Source organism: Chelmon rostratus, chromosome 15 (assembly GCF_017976325.1).
Source record: "Chelmon rostratus isolate fCheRos1 chromosome 15, fCheRos1.pri, whole genome shotgun sequence".
Classification (NCBI taxonomy): Eukaryota; Metazoa; Chordata; class Actinopteri; order Chaetodontiformes; family Chaetodontidae; genus Chelmon; species Chelmon rostratus.
The window spans coordinates 12,053,396-12,078,142 of record NC_055672.1 but is presented as its reverse complement, the minus strand read 5'-3'; the positions used below and the strand labels follow the sequence as shown (position 1 = coordinate 12,078,142).

General features: G+C 43.5%; 2 protein-coding genes across 3 annotated transcripts; one reads left to right on the top strand and one right to left on the bottom strand.

Annotated features, from left to right (window-relative positions):
- Nucleotides 1-555: 555 nt before the first annotated feature.
- Nucleotides 556-19,146, top strand: si:ch211-15d5.11 (oxidation resistance protein 1). 2 transcript variants are annotated; one of them, XM_041953677.1, is made up of 16 exons: nt 556-630; nt 1,417-1,639; nt 3,955-4,151; nt 4,416-4,495; nt 6,249-6,395; nt 6,857-7,033; nt 9,165-9,296; nt 9,382-9,566; nt 9,650-10,020; nt 10,112-10,271; nt 12,179-12,365; nt 12,501-12,617; nt 14,243-14,395; nt 14,495-14,590; nt 15,626-15,699; nt 15,833-19,146. In XM_041953677.1, exons 2-16 carry the CDS (start codon nt 1,539-1,541, stop codon nt 15,966-15,968), a joined length of 2,313 nt encoding a protein of 770 aa, XP_041809611.1. In that variant the 5' UTR covers nt 556-630; nt 1,417-1,538; the 3' UTR covers nt 15,969-19,146. The 2 variants fall into 2 exon arrangements, with proteins under 2 accessions (XP_041809611.1, XP_041809610.1); XM_041953676.1 differs by having other exon boundaries at nt 6,854-7,033.
- selenon (selenoprotein N) lies at nt 16,938-23,918 on the bottom strand. The gene is made up of 12 exons (XM_041953678.1): nt 23,509-23,918; nt 22,599-22,716; nt 22,355-22,485; nt 21,742-21,954; nt 21,533-21,657; nt 20,663-20,800; nt 20,493-20,574; nt 20,218-20,406; nt 20,030-20,135; nt 18,737-18,849; nt 18,506-18,607; nt 16,938-18,399 (listed from the first exon to the last, which is right to left on the bottom strand). Exons 1-12 carry the CDS (start codon nt 23,695-23,697, stop codon nt 18,232-18,234), a joined length of 1,674 nt encoding a protein of 557 aa, XP_041809612.1. The 5' UTR covers nt 23,698-23,918; the 3' UTR covers nt 16,938-18,231.
- Between the last annotated feature and the right edge of the window lie 829 nt (nt 23,919-24,747).

The following is a 24,747-nucleotide window of genomic DNA, read 5'->3' as shown; positions in this document are numbered from 1 at the left end:
TGCAGCTATATTTTTGTTTACTTGCTGTATAGTCATATCTGTTCAATGATGATTATTGGAAAACTAAAGATATGATTTAAAATGACATAAAATTAATTACAGCTGGTTTAGAAAAACAATGATAGTGATAATTTACGATCACAGCCTTATTTGTTAAAATAAAATAATAATATCATGATATTACGTTATTTTAAAGTAGGCAACACACAAACTCACCATCTTCCTCTGGGTTCCGGAAAACAACTAGGCACATTGAATGAGAAAGAAATAATTTCGGATTAAACAAATTATGATACATATCTTTAGGAAACAATATACAAAATAGTACAGAACACAATAAATGACCCAATAATAAATAAATAAATAAATAAAACAATAAATAAAAGTGGGGTTCAGCAAATGCTTTCAGAAGATGTCCAACTACGCAAGAGGCTTCACTCCCACTTACTTCCGCCTTCGCTGTGGTCTACCGACTGGAGAGGAACTATCTTGACGATCGGCGACGCGACGGCACTGGGCGGAGCTTGAATATTGAACTTGTTACTGTTGACTGCAGTGATATCATAACACTGCAATATGAAGAGGCGCTGATATGACCGACACCCGTCTCCATCCCTGGGCTGGACACAGGTCAGTAAAGACACTGCACAGTTCACCTGCTGCTCCCACGAGCTCCTCATCTCTGTGGAGCCGCCGATGGAGCTCGTATTTTTCTGCCATAGCATCGGTCTCGATAATTCTATAATGTCGTCCAAAACGCTTACTTCCTCCACGGTGATTATTTCACCCCAGTCATTTACGGAAAGCCAAACTGTGGTCATTTTGAAACCATATGACTGAGTAAGGTCAGGAGATCTGGAACGACGCAAGTCAAAGCTAAGCTAAGCCTGTTGTTGCTATGAATTCAGAGATGACAGACAAATCACCACCCAAAGGGATGTGTCATGAGTTGCTGAAATGAGGCTTTTGCAGGATGTAGCCGGATGCATTCCTCTGTTATTCATCAACATAGTTTTAGGTCAGGTTTAAATACAGCTTTGCAGTGCTGAGAACCAGGAAACACAGTATCTGAATTATTTTAGAACCATCATAATGATATGTAATAATATTATACTTCACCCTATTATACAATATGAGATATGAACATCAGAGGTGAAAACTGTACCGCATTTGTTCCACTTGGTCAACAACCTTGGGCCACGAGCTCAGACACATCCACACTCATACACACTAATTACATGCATCACTTGGCAGTTTATTTGCATTGGAAACCTGGCTCCATTCCTGTTACATGTCCAGCTCACTTCCTTGTGGGGTCACATGGCTGCAGGTAGAACTTTTACCATCCATTACCCCTCCCTTTGCCTAGATGTTAGTAAAATCAGCCCACGTTTGTTGACTTCCTGTCCTGTGTAGGTGCTGTAACTGGGGCAAAAGGAAGGCATGAGGAATAAAAGGAGGAGGAAGGATGCCAGCTGAGCCCCTCATCCATCTGCAACTGCCACCGCTGCCAGCATCAGACTAAAGGAACACAGAAAATGGCTCAGTCTGTGAGGAGGCCCGAGACTCTCGGAGCCATGGACCACGAGCCCCAGAGGGACAAGACCAGGACCAGCTACTTTGGCAACGTCAAGACCAGGTCAGGGCTCTGAATACTAAATGGATTACTGCAAAGAAAACAAAGGGGAAAGCCCTAAATAGACATGTGACAAGTGTTTGGCTGGCATTTGCCTCTCAGATTTAAGCATGCTACAATTTGGTCTTTCATTCTGTAAAGTTTTAGCACAAGATGCGCTGTTTTCATCCACGGTCACTGAAGGACTCCATCACAGAGCAGAATGTGGGTGAGAGCTGCAGCGTGTTGCCAAAAAACTCACTTCCCTGGCCATCGCAGACAACTCCCACTCCCCTATAAATAACTCTGATCAGGCCGTGTACGCTGCACTGTACAGTTATTCACACTTCAAACGCTGGAAACAATGAATGCTTGAATCCTGGAAAATCCACCCTAAAATAGGATTTATGTTCATAGCATGGACATTCATTCTAGACCTAGGGAGCATGTATACAGAATTAATCTAAGTCTGAATGAAGTCTATGAGATGTGTTTGAAAGCTATTAAAGCTAGTGTGTGGACCTTCGATTATTTTGTTATTAATTTGCAGCTATTTTGATAACTGAATAATTGTTTTAAGTCATTTTTCAAGCAAAAGTGCCAAAAATTTCCTTTGCTTTTGAAATGTGAGCTTTTGCTGCCTTACTCTGTCTTATGTGACACTAAAGTGAATTCCATTGGGCGTTTGACGGTTTGTTGGACAAAGCAAACCATCTGAAGACCTCACCTTGATTTCTGATGGCCAGTTTCTCTACATTCTGGACGTTTAGACGGTAATGCAAGCTAGAAAAAAATCATGTTAGTCATGTTTTGAGGGTTGAAGCAGATGAATAATTGAATGTCATCTGCATAGCAGTGATTGGACTAGGTCTTTATTTCCTGACTGGGGATGCATTTGTCTGTGTGTCCAAAATCATTATAATAACACAATTTCAATTTGTCCTTTAACAGTTATTTGACCAACAGAATATTTAAGCGCACCTGCTTTTATCAGCGATCATTAGTTAGAGTCATTTAATCCATAAAAGTGCCAAATATGTGATGTTTTCAGCTTCTCAAGTGCGCAGACAGGCTGCTTTTCTCCATTATGTAGCATAAACAAGAAATTAAAACATGCCACTTTTATTATTTAATGACTTTTTTTAGTCTTATTGATTATTTGATCAATCAAAATATGTATAACAGGCAATTCAACCTTTAAACATTTAAAATCTCAAAAAAAAATCATTGAGGGCATGCCCTCATTTCCAATAGTGTTGAGTAATAGCGATAGCAGTGGCAGCACTATGTTTAGCTCTGAAACCCGATTTATGAGGACTTAACACAGAATATCTTGAGAGGAATGACTTGAGCTGATTATTAACGTATGAGTCCAGGACTTTAGTAAGATGTGACAGTGTGGAAATTGGCTGACAGTTGGTAAGATCATTTTTGTCACCACCATTATGCAGTGGAACTACATGTGCAGATTTCCAGAGAGCTCCAGTAGAAACGGAGATGTATGATTTGTTCAATAACAAATGTGGCTCAGAGCTTATTTTAAAAAAGTGTCTGTTTTATCCTCCGGGCTGCTTTGCTTTCCTGCACTTGATAGCTTGAAGTGGCTCTCTAACAGAGGAGGTGAAGGTCTGTCGGGACTGCGATGGAGGATGAATGTGTATTTCTGACTTGTGCTTCACCAACACCTCTCTGGAGCCCGGCCCTTGTCTCTTACCCTGAACATTACTGCTAATTCTGCGGAGAACCAGGGGCTTGATCTGTCTTTAACCCCAAGCTTTTTAAAAAGCCTAAGTCCAGCAATGATAGCAAGTAATGAATTTGAAAAATATTCCAATGCCAGTTCTACATCGGTTATTTCAGAGGTGTGATGTATGTTGCTGTCAGCAAGCTCACTGAGAAAAGCCTTTTCATGAAAGTTTTAAAAGATCCCCTCCAGACATGTTTAAGCTTCATAGAAAATACTCTACTTTGAATGATAATGTGTGTCTGGTTTGTTTTTTTTCCACTACTAAAGAAGTTCTGTTGGTAAAATCATTAAAATGACATCTACTCCTTCTCCCTCATATAAAATTCAGGGATCTATGAGTATGTCGATATTTTTCATTTCATCATCATTCTCCACAGTGAATGACTTTTCAGAAACAAAAAAGCAGAAAAGTACATTTGTGAGTGGAGGAGGACTTTAAATTGCGTCTAATGCAGGCTGTTTAGCTTACCTTAGCTGTTAGCAGCGTGCACTGAGGTAGTTTTAACATGTTTTCAGTGTTTTTTCACATAAATTCTGTGTGTAGCGCAAAGGAATCTTCACTCTCTCTGTTTTCTCCTGCTCCCTCTCTCAGGCTTGGCTCCAAGCTCCCGCCTGGCGTCTCTCAGCCTCCACAGTTCGCGAAGCGGCCCTGGGAGACTCAGCCTCAGGCACGAGTGATGCCTGAGCCCGCGGCCAGCATCCAGCGTCAGAACCAACCCGTCGTGGGCCGGCCTCTCAACCACATCCCCCACATCAGGAACCCCAAACTGCGGCAGTACTACCTGCGAGGTGCTCCTGCACTGTTTGCATCCGGTGGCCGCGGGATGAACTCCGGCTTGATTTACATTTTGTAATCCTCACGCCAAGCCCGTTGGCGACTTCATGTGTTTGCATAAAGTTATTTTCAGACAGGGAGGAACGGCAGGCAGATGAGCTGTCGTGCGTTAATGCTGTTAGGAAGCGGTGATGAAGCACTGCTTCCTCGTGCTCGTGCTGTGCTCAGGATGTTTTGTCATGAGGCCAGACAGAATTTCATTCTTCTTTTCCTCACAGGGACTTCATGGGACCTAAACAATGCCGCAGTGAAGCAAGAGCACATGGGCGGACCGTCAGGTGACAGCGCAAGCAGCGGGGTGAGTCACATGTCTTTGACTGTTCAGGCCTTATTGTGCTTCTTGTGTGCATTGAGGAGCTCAGCTGTGGGAACAGGTAAGAGGAGAGTCTGGAAGCTGGACAGACAGATAACTGATTTATTGCTGCGTTTGCACATTATCTGGTCAGGTATGTTTGAGCAAGCGTGTTGCGTCTGGTAATTGGTTTGACAGTTTATGGTCTTGGAAGGGTTTGATAAAGAGCGTCCAATGTTCAGAGCTGTTCTCCAACATGATGGGAAAACAGAGTCTGTTTCAGAGCCTGTACAACAAATACAGCCGGAGGAGAGTATATTCAGATGTTTATTCTAAGGTATTTGTCAGCTGGGTTTTTGTTTTTTCTCTCTGCCTCTGATACTTTCTGTGTTCATGAATCTGCAAAGGGTGCTTATTACTAAGAGCCCCAGTCTGATTTGTTTGACCTTTGCTTGGAAATTCGCCACATCATCCTTCATCATCATATTTTCTTTCCTTTTTTCTCCTTCTCTCTCAAGCTGCTGTTAGAAATCGATGGATTGTTTGCCATTTTTAGGGAGAGTATATTTCAGGTTTTTGACCTGAAGAGGAAGCACACGTCATGTCATGTACTTCGTGTTTGTTTCTCTTGAGCTTTTATTCTGAGGTTATTCTCAGGGGTGTTTCTAATATTTTTAGGGAAGATTAAACAGTAGGAACACCTCTCTGAGTGTAAGTGGAGACTGAAAGTAGGGATTTTAGCTGCGCATTGTCCTTTTTTATCCTCTTGAGCGCCTTGTGTGTGGACTCTCACGACTGCATGTTTAAAATTTAAAACATAGGGATGCACAATATATATCAGCTCATGGACATGTCAAATTATTGGCAGATAATGGGAAATTTATACTTTTATGTACGTATGTTCCATTACTGAAATTATAGCCAGTAAATAGAGCAGATAATAATTGTTTTCATTGACTTAACAAGCACACACTCCAATACAGTAGGTGGCGATATGCACCTTTAAAGTTGCTTTTCCATCAGCCAATAAAGACACAGTAGAAGATGGACAAGCACAGCACGCTGTTGCAGCGCTCATGACGTCAGAGAGCCAAACGTGTTGCCGCTAGCGTGGACGTTTTTTACAGTTTCAGTAGAAGATGAATGATTGCAATTACAACGTCTTACCCTCCAGTGTGTATATAATGTACTACAGGTCACAAACTTCTTTTTAAAATACAAAGTGATCAGCTATCTTATCGGTATCGGCTGAAAAAGTAATCCATGTCGTGCATCTTTACAACAGAGAATGTCCATCCATATTCTGTATATAGCAAATGTACAAAAACACCCACACGCTCCCAGCCACACAGAAGCACACAGTTTTTCTGCAGCCACATAATCTGTCAGGCAGCAGTAATCTAATTCAGCTCAGTGGATCCATCTGTCAGTGGACGACAGTTGTGGCGCTGACTCTTCAAACATTAATATGTTTTAGTCACAGATTCACATCTGATCTGATTTGCTGATTTACAGTGGAAGCACACAGCGACATCTGCACAGCAAAATAGCAGCGGGTGCTTCAGTCTGTAATTACATCAAGCAGCGGTTAGTGGAGCTCCTCGATGTTGCATTCAATGTCCTTTCCTGCACTAAAAACGAGCAGCGGAGTCTCTTTACTCCCGCACAACTGAAAAAAAAATATATCACAGTTTCGAAGATGCAAAACACGTTCCAACATCTTTCGTGGTGTATGAAGGGAAATTTTGTTGTGTTTCAGGGTCTGCCGGGGGGCACGGTGTTCAGCGTCTCATCTCAGTTCAGCTGCATCAGTGCGTCCTCAGCAGGAGAGGGCAAAATGTGTCACCGTCCCACCCACTCCTCTTTGAATTTACCCTCCTCGTCTGCTGCCCTCATCCCCAGAGAGGTAAGAGTCAACTGTAAGCACATGATGCCGTCTGACGCTTATTAAGTGTGTATGCTACGTGTGTTAAAGGATGGAAATGACGCTGTTTGTTTTGCCCTCTGACGCTGACTGAATTTGAAATGCAAAACAACACCTTTCCCCTGCAAGTATTCAGCTTTCGGCAGGAAGTGTGTATCTTAAACCCTTTCAGGCAATCAGTACCTCTTTGTGAGCAATCCCACACTGATAATATGCGCTCTTTACTCACTGCCACTTCAATGCCATATATTGTGGTTGTAAAAATATGCTTCCAGCCCTTCATCCACTGCCCCAATGTGTCACATGGAGCTCAGCTGTGACTACAAACAAAGAGAAGTGGGGAAATGCAGGCCTGTAGAAAGAGGAAGTAGTCACTCTCGCCACCAGGTTGTCTCTCTTTCAATGTCAGAGCTGTTCTTATCATGGCTTCCACTCTGAAGCAGCTGGTCGTCCCGAAGGGGAAGAACGATTCCACCGGTCAAGGATTGCCTCAGCCAGGACTGGACTCTGACTCGGATCCTAACCCGAAACGAGAGGAAGAGACGGATCCAGACTCTTTGGATACACTCGCTGCTCAGCCTCAGTCCCCCTCACCAGAGGCAGAATATGACAAACTGCTGGTGAGTAGAACAAAATAACTGACTTTACTGCATGTTCTGCAATTTTACAATCAAGATTTTGTAAGGTGTAACATAAAAACAGTTGAGCCCTGTTGCACAGAGAATTGTTACAGTTTCCTTTTAAACTAAACATTTGAACTGTTCAACTCAATCTATAATTTCACAACAAAATCAAACATTAAAAAAAGTCCAAAAATGAATACAAATATGTGTAGCAGAAGTTTTTTCCCTTTTTCTACCTCATTAATCATCACATGACCCCCATATTATCTTCTGAGTCTTTAAAGTGGGTCAACCCCTACACTGGGAACCAGTAGACTAAACTAACTCTAGGTAGCCCAGACTCCAGAAGAGTTGGGATGCTGTGGAAAACATAAATAAGACAGTATGTGCTCACTTTCTCAATTACAAATAATACAAAGACAATATATTTACTGTTTGACCTCATTGGCTTCATTGATTTTTGTAAATATCTGCTTATTATCAATCTGATGCAGCAACACGTATCAAACAAGTTGGGACAGGAGCAACAAAAGACTGGGAAAGTTGTGGAATGATCCAAAAACACCTGTTTGAAACGTTCCACAGGTTAACAGGTTGATTGGTAACAGGTGATAGTATCATGATTGGGTATGAAAGGAGCATCCTGGAAAGGCTCAGACATTCACAAGTGAGAATGGAGCGAGGTTCACCACCACCACATTTCACTGCATGAAGAGATATTTGACTTTGATACTTCAGGTACATTTCGCTGATAATACATTGGTACATCATCTTGAGCAGGATTTTGATCCATTTGACTTTTGCTAGAATTTTGAAACTGGGTTTTTGGTACTTTTACTTATATAAAAGATCTTCCAGCACAGAGGGAGATACAGATGCATTCCTGTGGTTTTTGGGTAAAAAAGGTCAAAGTATAACTTCAAGGAGTGTTCACCAAACAGCCATTCTAAGACCTCATGCAACATACAGTGCATTTAAGTAGTCTATGTGGAAGGAAGAAACCAGAATGACATTTGACACTTCAGTGCAGCAAAGGTCATCTGTGGAGCATGACATGACAGAGTATTTCCAGTATTGACAGAGCCGTGGTGTTTGCTGTTGTGCGTTCAGAGGTGGGTTTAGTTTATGAAAATAGATAAAGAAACAGAAAGGTCTGTGTGGTTAAACAGACTGTATCACTTACTGTCTTTTTCCAGTTATTTGACAATCATTATCTGTGGTGAAGCAAAATGAGCCAAGGAGGTTTTAGAATGGATCAGATGAACGGTGCACGTTGCTGTGGAAACAAGCACCAAAACAAGACACAGTCGTCAAAAACGTTGCAGCGCCGAGAGCAGAGTGAACCCAGGAACAGACAAAGAACGCGATTATGTGCTTTTTGGGTGCAGGAATCTCTTTGTTTTCAGAATTATGTCAGCGAGGAAGAGTCAGACTCTGACAGCTGAAAATCGAATGTGAAGGACTTTATTTACAGCAACATGAGCTCGACTGAAGCTTTGGTTTCACATCTTTTCTGTGCATACGCGTGAGATTGTGGAGTGTTTTCATCACAAAGAAACTTATTTACAGTAAACACCAAAACGTGATGTTTTTCCTGGGCTACAGCTGCAATGCTAGTTTGATTTGTACATTTAAACTTCAATTAACACTCATTTTCATTATTGATTAATCTGCCAGTTATTGTTATTATATTCAGTATTTTATCCTCTTTTATTTTTGTATCATATTAATTAACTTCAGACTATTAATTTATTGTATTATATTCATTAGATTGATTTCTTTTCCTTGTTGCAGTCCTGAAATGTTCTCGTGCTTGTTCAACCCTGTGAAGCACTTTGTGTCTTTGTTTTTGAACAGTGCTGTGCAAAATAGAATCTTTTTCTTGATTAATCAATTATAAAAAAAATATAAGTAAGATCAAAAATATTGGTCACAATTATTTATCTTATTTAAAGTACTTGTTTTGTCACTGTACAACAAAAAGATAAGATAGGATAAAATCCGCAAAACGAAGCGAGAACCAGTAAATTTTTTCAATGTTTTCTTTAAAAAGTGACGTAAATTGCTAATCAATCATCAGATTTGTTGTGGACTTATCATATCAGCTCTCAACATGTGACCCTGACAGGATGTGGAGGCGGTGCCGATGCCTGATGGACAGCTCTGCTTATTGGCTCTGCCACCAGAGTGCTGTCAGGGGGAGGGGCCAGAGGCCATGCAGTACCTCAAGCTGTTCTGTCGCTACATCACAGACCGTAAGGTGGGTGTGAGCAGCACGCTCAGGTTGCTACACCTGCAGACATTTGTAGGCGTAACGTCAAACACTTTCTGCCTCTCTCTGTTAGGGTGTGGTTTCAGGTATCCTGCTGGTGACTTCGAATAAGATCTTCTTCGACCCGTGCAAGACTCACCCTCTGGTGAAGGAGCATGGCTGCGAGGAGTACCTCCTGTCCTGCTCTGTCGACAGTCTGGCGTCTGTCTCCTTCTTCTCTGACATCTCACACGTTCACTTCAGCACGTCCCAGCAGAGGTCAGCAATGATTCACTGCTCCACACACAGACTACAGATTGCATAAAAAGTCCATACAAGTGTTTTTGTTCACTCCTTATTAGGAAAAAGGGAAAGAAAATCTTCCAGAAGTTGAAAAGCACCAAAAGGCGAGCAGGCGGCTGCCCAAACCAAAAGGGGGAGTCAGGCCCGGCTCTGGAGTCTGTGGCTCCATCAGAGCTGTCCAGGCTGGCTCTGAGCCTGACCAAAGAGGTTTCTGGAGAGGAAGAGGAGGCAGAGAGCAGAGACATGGCGGAGGCTGAGGGGGAACTTGACAGCAGCCAGCTGGAGGTGCTGTCGGAGGCGCCTGTAGGCGTCCTGGGTGCGGCGGTCCTGACCAGCGCTGCCACCTTCTGCTGTGGAGGTCAAGAGGCAGCAAGTAAGCTGCAGCTCTCTGATGAGACGGAGAAGTCCTCCATGAAGAGTCAGACTGCAGGTGCGAATCATCATCCATCTGAGAGATGGTTTGGTTTCTTCTGTTCTTTTTCTTTGCTGCAGTTCAGCCCTTGCTCTCTATTTGCCTTCAGTGCCTCGGAGGTCCTCAGCTGGGAGTCCTGGGAGTCTGATGTTCGTGCGGCTGCGGGTTCAGCCGTCTTCAGGAAAGAAAAAGGCCGTGGGAGGCCTTCAGCTGGGGGCGGCCAAAACCTTAACCAGAAAGGATGCCTGGCTTGCCCTTTCACAAGACAGGTACAGTAACTATTGGCAGAGAAGTTTGAAAGGGTGCAGCTTGGGAACTCACAAGAGAAGAGAAAATCTTCAAAATGAAAGCAAGATCAGGGGCAAGATCAGATGTGCCCTGACCAGAGAGGAAAACTTTATTTGATGTGTCCAAAACTAAAAAATCAGTTTGGTTTATATCCCATCCGTTAACATGGAGGGGGTGGGATTTATGACCTATACTGCAGCCAGCCACCAGGGGGCGATCCAGGTGTTTTGGCTTGGAGCTCTCATGTTGTCCATCTTTATATACACACACACACACCACTCTGTGTGTGTGTGTGTGTGTGTGTGTGTGTGTGTGTGGTTTCTGGGTTTGCTGACCTCCTGATGCTTGTGTAGCAGAATATTTCTCTCATTTAATTTTATTTACTTTATTTTAATTTGTGACTGGCTCTAACATTAAATGATTATAAGCCATATATTTGTTTTTTGGAGTTCTGGCTACTCCCTATTTTGTTTGGTGCCCCTTAACATCTGACTGAAGATTGTATTTTGAGTTTATGACATCGGTTGTCTGGAATTGTTGTTTAAAATTGAAGGTCCACTCCTGATTGTCAAAACATTTCCAAAGAAAGAAAAGGAGAAAAACTAAACCGGGCTTCGAAAGGATTTCACCACATTCAACACGCTGTACTTCTGGCTCAGCGTCACTGTCTCCTATCATGAATCCAAACAGCTTTGAAAATCACCTCTCTGTCAATGAGCCGTGGCCCACAGGTTGATAATGGCTGTCCTGTGAGACATGGCTGGTGAAGATAGCTTGTGCTTCATCTGCAGTCTCTGGTTTTAAAGAGGCGTAGAGCGGAGTCACTCATGGCTCTGATTAATGATGTAAATCCTGTGACACAGCACCAGAATATTCAGAATATTTTGGGGGTTTTTTTACCTACCACACTGGTGAAATATTACACACACAGTTTGAAGCTTCTCTCTTGGAATAACACACCGGACCGTCCTTTGGAATTATCTGTCGTTCCACCCCGGGACAAGTGTTTCCTGAAGCCTAAGCTCAGCTAAAAATGGCACGAGCAGCAGAATGGGGGTGATGCATATCTGTTGTGCAAAAGGTGTAACTTTATTATTTCCTTGAAGCAGAGCTTGTGTAAAACCTTTCAACTCATTTTCCAAATGCACCCTCCTTCCCCGCCAAACATTTTCTACATCCTACATTTCCCACAGTCCATCATTTATTATAATGTCCCCTAAGCACCAATCCATTCAGACACATCCAGTTTAATTCAGGTTTTGTCTTTCAGCTTTGACGTCTTTAACCTAATACTCGCATATTCCATGCTCTTGTGTTGCTCTACCTGCTCTTCAGTTGAATATTTACTCTGTCTACCTGTCTCTCGTCACTCAGTGAACACTATCAAAACATTAACATCACCATCACCGCAGTAAAAGTACAAAGGTAGAAAGACAGTTATTTACATATGATCATTGTGAAAGAGCGAGTCTGACATCCAAACACTGCTAACTACCGTCATCTAAGTACTGCACTTACTGACAATTTAGAGGTGCTCTTACATACGCACTATTTAACTAGATACACACAAACACTGTGCTCCTTTAAACTTATATTCTAGTAAATTTCAGAGCGAAATAATGCACTTTTAACGCCTACATTTAATTCACAGCTACGGTCGCTCATTACTTGTTCAGATTTTCTGGACGTCCGTCTACAGGAGTTCAGCTCCAGCTCAGTTAAAGCAGAATTACTGATTTGGGAATATATTCATGAAAGTACATGAAAAGCAGGAGAAGCATTAAGACCTCTCCTCCTGGAAGCGTCTCTTCTCGTTTTGTTGACGCAGCTGTTGTGGTTTTTTGTCATTTCAACATGTCTGATCCGCTGCTCTTCCTTCCCGCTGCAGCTCTGACGAGCTCTATGCCTACCTTACACACTGTCGGCCAGACTTGCGTATCCTTGAGGGAGGGGAGGAGGAGGGAGAGGCGGACCGTGACGAAGAGGAGTTTGTGCTCATTGAGGACAAAGAGGAAGAGGAGGAGGAGGGTGAAGAGGTGTTCCAGAGGCACCGCAGCTCAGGGGACGACTGGGAGGTGAGTGGGTTCGCTTCAACCTCACAGGCAGAAATGCATTTGATCCTCAGTGAGGACAAAAACGAGTTATCACGACTGTCGATGTTCTGGAACAAACCGGCTCAGTGTGTTTAACGCTTCAATGTTTTTGTGCAGATGGTGTTGATGGAAGAGAGCGGGGACAAGCCGACCCCGGTCGCTGACAGGGACCCTGAAGGACTCAGTAATATTGTCGAGAGCAGCCACATTTTAGAAGCTTCACACGTCAGAGAGGTGAGTGACACACAGATATAACTACACCGACTCCAGCATCAGTGAGGTGTGGATACATCGCCAGCTTTGCGTGTGAAGTCCTTCCTAAGTTCTGAGTAACGTCCAGCTAGTTTCAAACTGGTGATTTTCTAAATGTTGCACCATTAAACCATATGGAGCTTGAATTAAACGGAAAATAAACGGAAAAATCAGGATGGCAAAAGGCACGACTTTGACACTTTAGTAGTGCATAAATTAAACACGATAACCACCAGCTGCAAACATGCGTCAACCTTCGGGGCTGGACGATGAAGGCAACGCTAAGTACCTCAAACTGTAGTTCCTCAAATGGCCGCTTGAGGCTGGCTCCAAAAGTGAGTCAGTCCCCATAGACCCGTGTATTAAAATGTCCACCTTTACAGCAGAAATAAACAGATTTACAGCCTGGTACAAAAAATAGCAGATTTCCCCGTTCATGACAACTGCACAGGGGGTGAATTTTTATGCAACTCACTTGTTTAAATTATATTAAGGCTTAAAGTTATGCATAGTTATGATCGTGGCTGCTTTGGGTGACAGCTAGCTGCTAGGTTTTAGCAACCAGGCTTCATTCAGTGTCTCAGCTCCACCTCTTTGGCCATTTTTGACTCTTCAGAAACCTGCGGCTGTAACATAAATGCAACAGTTTCAGGGGGGAAATACTAATTCTAAATATAGGTGTGACTTCATTATGTAACCATATTGGGAAATATGTGTTTCAGGAATATTTGTCTTCATGCCCTTCAGGGGGATAAGTAAATAGTCTATTGTTACACAGATTATATATTAGCACACTCGTTTTGTCAGTTAGTTCAGTCAGCTATTCAGGAGTTAGCTGCACCTGACAGTTAGGTGGTGTAAATGTTTAACAAGTGGTATCAAAGTAAGAACAGCCTGTTATAATTTGGAGATAAATAAATCTCCATTTAGTAACAACTACAACTATTGAGGTAAATTCAGCAGAAAGAGAGTTTGGCTTTTTTGAACAGTATCGACAGTCAGTGGATGAGGCTGCAGAAGCAGCAGGAGAACACGTGGCAAAAACATATAGCCACCTCTAAAAATTAACATCGCTTTAAGTTTATTTAGAGCATTTTCACAGGATTATCTCGCCGTCTAAGTAAATCACCTTTTCAAACACTGAAGGCACACAGTAACAAAGGCAGCGGTAGATCAGCAGCTCCCGTGTTCTGCAAGGTAAAATGACTGTTTTTGTGAAAGGAGTCTGGTGGCTTTGGAGAAGGCGATATTAAAGGCTTCAGTTCCTGTCAGAAAGGGCTGTCTGAGGGAAAGATAAAGCGGTGGAAATATTCTAAATGTAGCGCACACTTTTTTGGTGTCTAAAATAAGTGTTGCTGCCGCCCCCAGTCTACACTAGTACTCCTGCTGCTTCTCCAAACTGGGGGCGCGCTGGCTGCCGTCTACTGTAGGTAATACACTGACTGTGGATATATGTGTCATACATCCCAACTCAAAAAGCCCGAACCATCCCTTTAACTCACACACTGATGGTTCCTGTGTCTTCAGCGTTTAGGTGTCTGTCAGTGCTCCTTCCTGCTATGCTTACTTATGTTAAATGCATCTCCTCTGCTTTACCCTTTTCTCAGCTATGTAAGGAGCTGCCTCCCAGGACAGTCGGCCACACCTGGCAGCTGGCTTACAGCACGTCCCGTCACGGCGCCAGCCTCAAGTCCCTGTACAGAAAACTCAGTGGCACAGACTCCCCTGTGCTCGTTGTCATCAAGGATGCTCTTGATGAGGTACAGCATGCTACGCTGCCTCTTGTATCAGTTATAGATGTTGCAATAAATTATTTTTTTGTCATTGTTGCTGTGTCCCGTGCGACTTTCCTCCGTCAGATATTCGGGGGCTTCCTCTCCCACCCTCTGAGGCTCAGTGAGACTTTCTACGGCACAGGAGAAACCTTCCTCTTCATGCTGCATCCTCGCTTCAAGGTGTCCTTTTTGGAAACTGTGCCAACCAGTTTCCAAAAAGGTTGGGCCGCTGTGTAAATATGTGATGATTTGCAAAACTGGAACCCCATATTCAATTAAAAATAGCACAAAGACAACATATCAAATGTTGGAACTGAGAAATTTCATTTTTGTAATGTTCGAATTTGATGCCATCAGCACGTTTCAGAAAAGTTGACACTGGCAACAAAAGACTGGAAAAGTTGTGTAATGCTGAAAGGAAACACCTGGTGGGACATCTCACAGTTAATTTGGTTAACTGGCAACTGGTGAGGTTAGCAGCATGGTTAGGTATAAAAAGAGCCCAGAGAGGCTGACTCTTTCTGAAATAAAGGTGGGGAGAGGTTCACCACTCAGTGACACACTGCACTGGCAAATAGAGCAACAGTTTCAGAATGATGTTTCTCAGCAATTGCAATTTCATAGTCCACAGAACAAAATCTGAAGAAATCTCTGAAAGCCCAAAACCAATATCAGATGGCCGGGAGCTTCAGGCAGTCAGACAACACTGCAATGAAAACAGACCTGATTCTGTAGTGGACTCACTGCCTGGGCTCAGGAACACAGTTCGCTGCAGCTAAAAGCTGAAACTCTACCATGCACAGGGGAAACCGTATATAAACCAGATCCAGAAACGCCACCTAACTGTGAGATGTCCCACCAGGTGTTTCCTTTCAGCATTTCACAGCTTTGCCAGTCTTTTTTGTTGCCAGTGTCAACTTTTCTGAAACTTCTTGCTGGCATCAAATTCTAAACGAGGACATGATGTTCAAGAAACAATGAAATTTCTCAGTTTCAACTTTTGATATGTTGTCTTTGTGCTATTTTTCATTAAATATGGGGTTTCGGTGTTTTGCAAATCTTCACATTCTGTTTCTATTTACATTTCACACAGTGTCCCACCTTTTTTGGAAACAGAGTTGTAAAATATCTGCTAACTCTCATAAATTCAGCATTTTGTGCAAGGTCAGATTATCTTCTGTTTGAGAAGTGATTGTTTTTGCCTTTTCTCTGCAGTGCTTCAGATGGACCGGAGAGAACTCCTTTTTTATTAAAGGAGACTTGGACTCCTTTGCCATTGGTGGAGGCAGGTAATGCTCGCTCACCACTTTCTTTCTTCCATCCAACTTTATGTATTATGTATTCGCCATATGTGGGGAAAAAAAAAAAAAAACGGGAAAAAAAGGCATTTCTCTGTCTTTGCTCCTTTCTTTTTCCCTGCAGTGGTCACTTTGGTCTGTGGGTGGATGAGAATTTGTACCTGGGTCGCAGCAGCCCCTGCTACACCTTCAATAACTGCTGCCTCTCGGAAACCGACGACTTCCGAGTCATGGAGCTGGAGGTGTGGACGTTCGGCTGAAGAGACAGAGCGGCCGAAGAGTTTCTCTTTGACTCTCCTCGTCCCCGCTGATCAGCTTAATCAAGACGGCATTTACCACTGAACAAAAACAAGTAACATTCATTTCATGGTCGCGTCCATGTAAAAAAAAAACAAAAAAAACACAAACTGCTGGATTTCTCCGTGTGATTCAGTGCTGTGGATTGTCGTGAACTGGAATGAACTGAACAGGGCTGATCTGGAGCGGTGGACTGTTTCATGGTTGACTCATTCCTGCGGCTTTGGCAACAAGACTGAGTTCTACTGAACCGCGTGGAGCTGAACTGTTGGATTCTCTGAGTCCTCATTCTTGAATGGAGTGAGCTACAAGTCCTAGAGACTGCACTTTGTTCTCAATGTGAATCAGTAACTTCATGATATCTCATCCTTTCTCATGTGTATATGATGAAACGCCTCATCAGAGGTAATGCATGCCCCCACTTTTATATAGCTGCGTTCAGTTAATGCTGGAAGTTTGAAACACACGTTCGTCTTCTTATGATCAGATTCCTCTGTTGAAAAGTGCACGTGCAAAGCTCCATTCATCAGGCGGCAATCATTTTTATGGGTTTTTATCAATTAGTGACGCAGACGGCAGATATTAACACCGAAAATAATCCCTCTAGACCACTCGAAGCTTCCCAATTGAAGAACATCTGCACTTGCAATGGAGTCTCATTCACGACTGTTCCGAACTCTCTTCATTACACTCTTGCAATCTGATCATGAAAGAAAAAGCTTGAGAAGTACTTGCGATTAACGCAGTCATTCAAACGTGCCCTGAGCGCGCTCTCACTCCGGCGGCCTCGTCTACTTTGCTTACCTTGTACAGTATTGTAGATTAGTTGATAAAAATCAGCACAAAGTAAACATTTAAAAAGAAAAACTCTGTGTGATTGTTAAACAGCGCAGTGTGTGCCAGGTGTTGTCAAAAAAAAGATCGCAAGTCAATTTGTACAAAAAGGGTTTTATTTCACCTTTATGAAAAACATGGCACTCGTAGCTGACAGAATAACAGTGTTTTCCCCCTAAAGGCTCCAAATGTCAGATGCTTCACGTGGAGTGGACTTCTCTTTACACTTTTACAAAGTCACACGTCAACTTATTGTTCCTCCTCATTTATCAAATTTCACTGTTACCGTTTAAAATTAGTGTTCTTGATCCCTGTGTTCTTCATCAAGAGGCCCTGAAGAGGAAACGTTTCTTTTTGTCTCACTGGAAAAAGTTAAAATGAGAGATATTGTGAAAATGCACTAACATTAGGTCCAGGGTTTCATCTTTTTTTTCCTCTCGTCCAGAAGAAAACACATTATTTTGACAGGAGCCTAAAGAGGACAACAATAGTCCACTGTATCACGTGCCTCTCACTTCAAGAATCCAACAGTTTTGCAAACACGTGACCATTTGGTTACATAATAACACATAATGCATAAATACGAACCAAGTGGCAAGCAACCTATTAGATTTCCATATGGTCTTTGGTGTGGTCACGTTGTCTGAAAAACAGAAAATCTGCAACATTTTAAACATTTGGTTTCAAACTCATAATACGCGAGAATAACTGAAATAATCATTTTATGTGCCACGGTCCAGTTTGGCCTCCCCTGCTGCTTTCGTCCCCCGAGTCGGAGGAGGGCGTTCCCTCCAGCAGCTTCAGCAATGACATCAGGCGTCGCCCAGCCCAGAGGGAGCTTTAAGGCGACGTCTTCACAAACTGCTGAAACGCTGCTGGAAAGGCAACGGCTGCACCGGCTCCGTCTCTGGGTGCGCTCAGCAGCACGGGGACCCACTCGTTAGATATTGCACATGCAACACCGGGGAACAAAAGAAGCACTGCGGCATGTTTCCTGCGCTATGGTGCATGTAGGATTCGGCTTCTGTCTACACGGTATCACGCGGTACAAGCAGAGAGAGCAGATCTAAATGTGTTTACACGTTTGTTACTGCTGAGTGTGCAAAGCATTCGTGCCTCATTAAAATACACTAGATAGAGAGAAACAGTGGGTTTGAGAGGCAATATTTCCCTGTTGTTCATTTCTACGGACGTTTTGTCGCAATACAAACGGTTTAGAAAACTTTCTGACCAAGAGACAGACGCCCAAATAAATAGTAGCAAAGAGGATAGAAGGCAAAAAACGTTTTTCAGCTGCCAACACTGATGAGAAAGCGTCTCTACATAATTGTTGGAGGGTTTTTTTCCTTATCTTGGATCCCAGAGGAATGACTCATTTCCTCCACACACAAATTACTGTGCCAGGTACTCCTTGGCTTTCTCCAACCCCTCCTTCAGGAAGCTGATATAAGTGGATGTGGAAGGGTCCTCAAACCCCCCAGAGAAGCTGAATGTTGCCCCTTCCTCCTCTGGTTTCATGGCCGTCTGGTCCAGGAAGAAGTTGGCATTGATGTGGTGGACCTAAAGCCAAACACAGGAGGCAAATGAAAGACCAGTGGGACTTTTCTCCTCTGCAGCACGTGGTTTCCTGGATGTTACATAAAACGTAGGCTGATAAAATACTTACGATAGTCCCATTAGGGAGCGCCACCATCATCTCCACAGGAAAGTTGTACTTCTCCAGGTGTAATCGAGCCTTTTCACTCAACGCACGGTTCTGCTCATCAGCCTGTTTCAGAGAAGAAACGTTCAGTACAGCACACGTAAGATCTGGAAATCATTCAAGTAAATGGACTACGAAGCATTTTTTCAGTCAACTGATCACTGGCTGAATTTCCTGGAGCGTTGAACTGCTTACCTGCATGTTCTCCAGCTCTCTGACCAGAGACCAGCTGCTTATGAAGCTCTGGTTGAGCAGGGCCAGGACGGGCGAACTTTCCAGGACTGTCTCCCGGAGAGTTCGCCCCGAACCTGCAGAGGTGGACAAAAGACAGAGATGCTGAAAAATACACCATCATACACCATTCAACCATTCAAAACAGTTGATTTCAGGACTGGGTGGTTTTGCTTTTGAAGTGAGACAGAACTTTTTCTTGTCACCTTGGCAACAAGTGATAGTAATGGAAAGAAACCACAACTACAATTTCAAAAAAAGGTTGGGACACTGTGTGAAACATAAATACAAGTTGCGATAATTTTGCAAACAAACTGTGTTCAACACTTTTACAAAGTGTTCCTGAGCCCACGTAGTAACATCCTTTATCCAACCATGTGTTCACAAAGTGGTGAACCTCGCTCCATCCTTCCTTGTGAGCGACTGAGCCTTTCCAGGATGCTCCTTTCATACCCAAATCATGATACTATCACCTGTTACCAATCAACCTGTTTACCTGTGGAATGATCCAAACAGGTGTTTTTGGAGCGTTCCACAACTTTCCCAGTCTTTAGTTGCTCCTGTCCCAATTTGCTTAAAATGTGTTGCTGCATCAAATTCAGAATAAGCACAAATTTACAAAAATCTGTGAAGCTGATGAGGTCAAACGTTAAATATATATTTTCTTTGTACTGTTTAAAAAATGTCAGAGTTATCACATTATGTTTTATTTATGTTTTATACAGAGTCCCATCTCTTTTTGCATCAGGGTTGTAAATGCATTTAGCTGAGGTTTAGCTAAAATGCTAAATTAATATAACAATAGAAGTGGACAAGAGATATAATCCAGTAATATTAACCTTTAAGTTTGCTAACGTTAGCTACTGTTAGCCGCCACAGGCTACTGGTCATAGCAGACCAAAAAAGGCGGCAGCTGTGAACTCGTTGAGTGTACTGAACTAATAAAGGGTCCTTTCTTCTGTTCAAATTTATGTTGTCTTGCTCTACAGTAGCTATGCTCCAATATTCTGTTTTTCTTCCACAAAAACAGAATATTTCAGACTTTAGCATATCTTCACTTGTAATAAAATGATCTAGAATTGATGTGAGGTGCTTCAGGGTAACAGAAAGATGTTTCTACAGATTGAAGACTAAACCAACAGGCTCCCAGACTGTAGAAAACCCTGCCTGCAGCATCTCCGTGTGATTTAAATCTTTCCTCAGCTCTCGATAACAGCGTGTAATGACCTGACATCAACAACATGTTCAAGATCTCACCTCAGCAGGACTGGTCGTCTAATGCTCCCCAAAGCAGAATGGAATGCACCAGCTTATTCTCTGCTTCAGCTCGCTCGAAGGCCTCTGAAAAAGGCAGGTAGGACACCTGGGAGGGGGCACAGTGAGAAGAATGACATGGCGGTGTAAAAGCCAACAGTGTGTCACATAAAAGCCTCACAGATGTTTACCCTCTTGAAGGGGTAGAAGGTGACGTCCAGGCGTCGAGCGGCTTCTTGCCGACTGAGCTCTGAGGCCCAGTGGATGTCCTCGAAGACGAACTGGATCGGCTCGCTGCCGCCGTCTCGCCTGTCGATGATGTTGCCCTCCTCATCCATGATGATGGAGGGGGTGGATGGGCCTGCGGACTGCAGCTCCAACTGCAAACACATTGATGACTTTTTAAACAAGGCAATTCTCATGAAAATGACACGCTTCAATTCAAGCAGTGATCTTTCTTTCATACCTGTGGCAGGTATCCGATGTCCACCTCCATGTTGCTGCTCTCACTGGCCCCATACAGCCACTCCATGTCCACGTTCAGAGACCTGGGACCCCACAGGACAGACAGTTCACACCAGAGCTAGGGTAGCTGACAACAACGCACTGAGTGGAGAGCGTGTAGGAGGGATTTACCGGTCATTGGGGACGTAGAGGTGAAAGTGGCGGACGTGGGATGCGTCTTTAGACAGAATGACGTTGCCGGTGAACTGCCCCGGCGTGAACCAGAACGGAAAGTCTGGGACATCGTTGAGCTGGAATTCAGCATGAATCCTGCAGAGGTGAACAGGAAGAGCTGTTTGTTCCATTCTTCTGCTGTCGATAAGTGACAGGAAAGGCTTGTTGGAGCCTTTCAGAAGTTTTTTTTTTAGCCTCCTTATCACAGCTTGTGTATGTTTAACATCACTGCTGACTTTTCCAAAGCAAAGCCTTCAGTTGTAGATTGATTTTAAACCTTCCACGCAGTCAGGCTTTATTTCACTTTAAGCAGTTTTCAGACAGCTTTATATTTGCTAATTTTACGTCACTGTCACGTGGACATGCGGCCGTGATTGAGGGCTGTTTGAAAACTCTTCAAACTCTGACGTCTCAGATTTGAGGCTGCAGCTAAAAAGTCAGAACAAGATGTCTGAAATCCAAAACTGAGGGCAGAAAACATGAATGTTTGCCAGTTTCTTGGATTAAAAGCGTTCCACTCCAGCAGCTGTCTCTGAGTTCTCGGATCTGTGGGAGGGCTACAGTACTTTCTACTGCATTAGCACACAATGATACTGGAACTTAGACAACAAAGTGTCAGGTGGACTCGCTGGGGTGGATCAGCCTCTGCATGCTGATTTAAACTGAACCAATGGCTGCCTGCCAAAGACGACTACCATTAAAATTCATAGCATGTTATGAATATCAGTCAGCACTAATGTAAAGTGTGCTGAATTGTGTATTTAATGGGCTAAAAGAAGAAAAAGCACCACAATGGTCTTCCAAGCCTCCTGCTGAACTCCTCCTCACCTGAAGACGATGTCATAATAAAAATCGTTGCTGGCCCGAATGCAGGCGACCGTGCCCTGAGGAGCAAAGCGTGATTTGATGAAGGGCCGAGGGTGGAACATGCTCAGCAAGGAGTGGATGAGAACCTGCGGTGGGATGAGAACGGCTATAAATGTACAGTGTGATTATCACAGCCCACCTGACAGTACAGTGGTGAGTCATTACCATACCTCTTTGCCTTTCGGTGAGGGAGGGTGGTAACGGTTGTTGGGCAGGTACCCGGTGAAGATGTTGAGCTCGCTCGGAATCACCCACCACGTGTCTCCCACCTCGACCTTATTCTTTGGGGGCAAGAAGACCCTGAACTGGCTGGCGGAGAAGGACGAAGAAGGCACTGCTGGGCTCTTCCAGGAGCGCAGCCCGCTCAGAGAGCTGTGAGACACCTGCAAGAGCAGGAAGAAATCCACCTACTGTTAGTCAGTTCTTCAAAATAAGTCAGTTAATTCTATGTTATTTCATTGTCAATTCATTTCTTGGCTGCTTGCACATTTTGAGTGAATGCATCCACAAAGAGCTCACTCAGACAGAGAAAATGCATTGAAAAATTCATTAATACTGATTGAATTAATTCCTAAAAACCTCAAGCATCTTGCTGTGATGGTTTTTTAAACAAGGTTTGCGCAACCTTTAAGAAATCTCAGTGAATGTGTGACTGTGTGTGAATCCCTTGGTGCAGGCTCTCCTGTGACTTTTTTTGTGGCTAAGCATTTTATCAAAGCAGAGCCTTTACAGCAGTCAAGTGAAAGAGAACAATAAAGCTGCTTTAGTTTGGTCTTGTCTTACCCCGAGGAATCCATCCTTGCTTTTTGTCATGGAGTCCAGCAGCAGAGGCTGCATTTTAGCCTCCAGGGTTAAAGTCTCTCCATTGGGGTCCTGGATCACTTCCTCTTCAAAATCCACTGGGGGTGTAATTCCTGCGAGGAAGCCACAGGGGTCACAGCCAACGTGTGGTCACATTTAAAAGCAAGGGTTTTATGTCAGTGAGAGAGGCGAAGGCATCGATTAAACAGGACATAAAGCGACGTACCTGTGAGTTTCTCAGCAATGGGCTTGAACTCCTCCGGACTGAGATAAAGGTCATGGTCGGTGTCTAAGGAGGAGAAAAGAAAAAGCCCCTCTGCACCCAGAGTTCGAACGCTCTCCTCCTGTTGGAGGGAAACCAGCGTTAGACTGATCCTTACTGTTGTTTTCACATGCTTCAAGGATTTTCAATGCAGCAGCAAAACTAGGACAGTGAGCCGTCTCATCACATTACACACAAACATTTGGGAAAACGAACTGGACTGATTAAAAAAAAACACCTGCAGATTGTGCATCATCCTCTGTAATTTTCTTATATAAAGACATTCACATTGCTGTAGTGTCCCTGGTGTCAGAGCACTCATTCAACCTCTGCAGTCCTGTCTGGATAAAGATCAGCCCAGAGGCCACAGATTCCTCGCATGTGTTTGAGTCAGACCACCCTCTCCCTGACAGATGCGTGCCTACCAGCGCCTGTACAATGGAGGGAGAAGGCGGGGGGGAGGGAGAACAACTTGGAGACCCTCTGTAGCCAAACAACCTGGGATTAAAGCAAGAGGCTGAGTTTTACCAGCTGTGGCACAGATCCAGCCTCCTAATAAAACACTACGGGGTGGAAAAAGTGCGTGTGAGGGGTTCTGTGGCGACAGATGTCTGACAATGACTTTGAACACACCTTTTTGGGAGAACAGTATTGAAATATAACAGCAAAACGTCTCCACAGTAATGTTAATAACAGGTCATCAAATGCACCAATGTCAATGCAAACTTTCTAGTGATTAAGATGTGCATCTTACCGTAAATTAGCAAATACTGCGCATGATGTGACTTAATACGATTATTTCTTTCAATTGTTTTTAAGATAAAAAAAAACACAATATAATCTAATTTAACGTTATTACAGATGTGGATCTCACATGGCGTTTGAGGAGCAGGGCATCTTGGTAATACTTGATCCCAAAAGCGAGAAGAGGGACGGCACCGACAAGAAGAAGAGTCCACAGCCGCTTGGAGATCCAGGATCCAGAACCCGGACTCCGATGCACATTCTGTGGCGAAATTCTGCTCCCATCCTCGGGAGTTGTTTTATCCACGTCTGCGGCCATCCTCGACCTCCACAACAGCTATTTAGACGAGGGCATTGTCGTCGGGTAACGTCCAAAAAGGCTTCCAGCAGGGATCGCTCAGTGCAAACTTTCCCCTTAAAATGTTCAGAATCTTCCGACAGTTCTGTTATCGTGTAAGCCGGGGACCGCGCGTCTTTTCCGGCCGTTACACTCGCTGGCTACAGCTGCGAGACGTTAGCTAGCGGCACAGATTTCCTATTTTCCCACATCTAATCTAGAAGTATATGGATGCGGTTCAGATGCGTCAAGCGAGCGAGTAACAGCCAGAAGTAAACCGGATATGCGGCTGCTGTGTGCTTAAAATAAAAGCACTCGTATGTCTAACTAGAAAAGCCCGTTTGAGAGCTTCATTAATGAAACTCGTTAATAGTGATCCCTGCGGAGATCGTAGGGGTGAGAGGCAAAACCTTATTTCTTATCTCTTATCCACCAACTGGTTGCGTCTTCAAATGTGTCGACCTTCATGATGGAAAGATAATGTTTGTGTGGGGCTAAACCTACGGTTACATTGCTCATCTTCTTCATTGAAACATACGTTAAATTAGTTTCAGGGAAATATCGGGTTTAAGCTGAAGCTTTCTCTGGGAACGCCCTATGATCAAATCATGGAACAGCTACTGTATGAGCTTAAATGAAGCTGGTCTACGTCTAGCTAACTAACCGGTTCCACAATCGAGGTCTTTTATTTTGAAAGTGTTGACCGGAAGTCTGTTTACATTCTCCCTACCTGATCAGAAGTTAGCTGCTGGCACAGTAGTCACACTTAAAGGGGCAGGGCCACCTCCTCCATCCCAGGAATGTCTGTTAACAAGCTTCAATTATAGATGTTTTTCTGCCAAGGAGGACTGTCATTACACTTTTTCCTGCCGGTAGAAGTGGAGGCTTTGTTTCTACTCGACTGTCTTTCAGCATTTTAACATGTCCTTGTTTAAATCTTGTAGTCGCAATGACTTTATTTAATACACACTTTATGTAATAAATATCCCCAGCTGGATTCACACTACAGAGGTTGTCATTATCTGGTTTGTG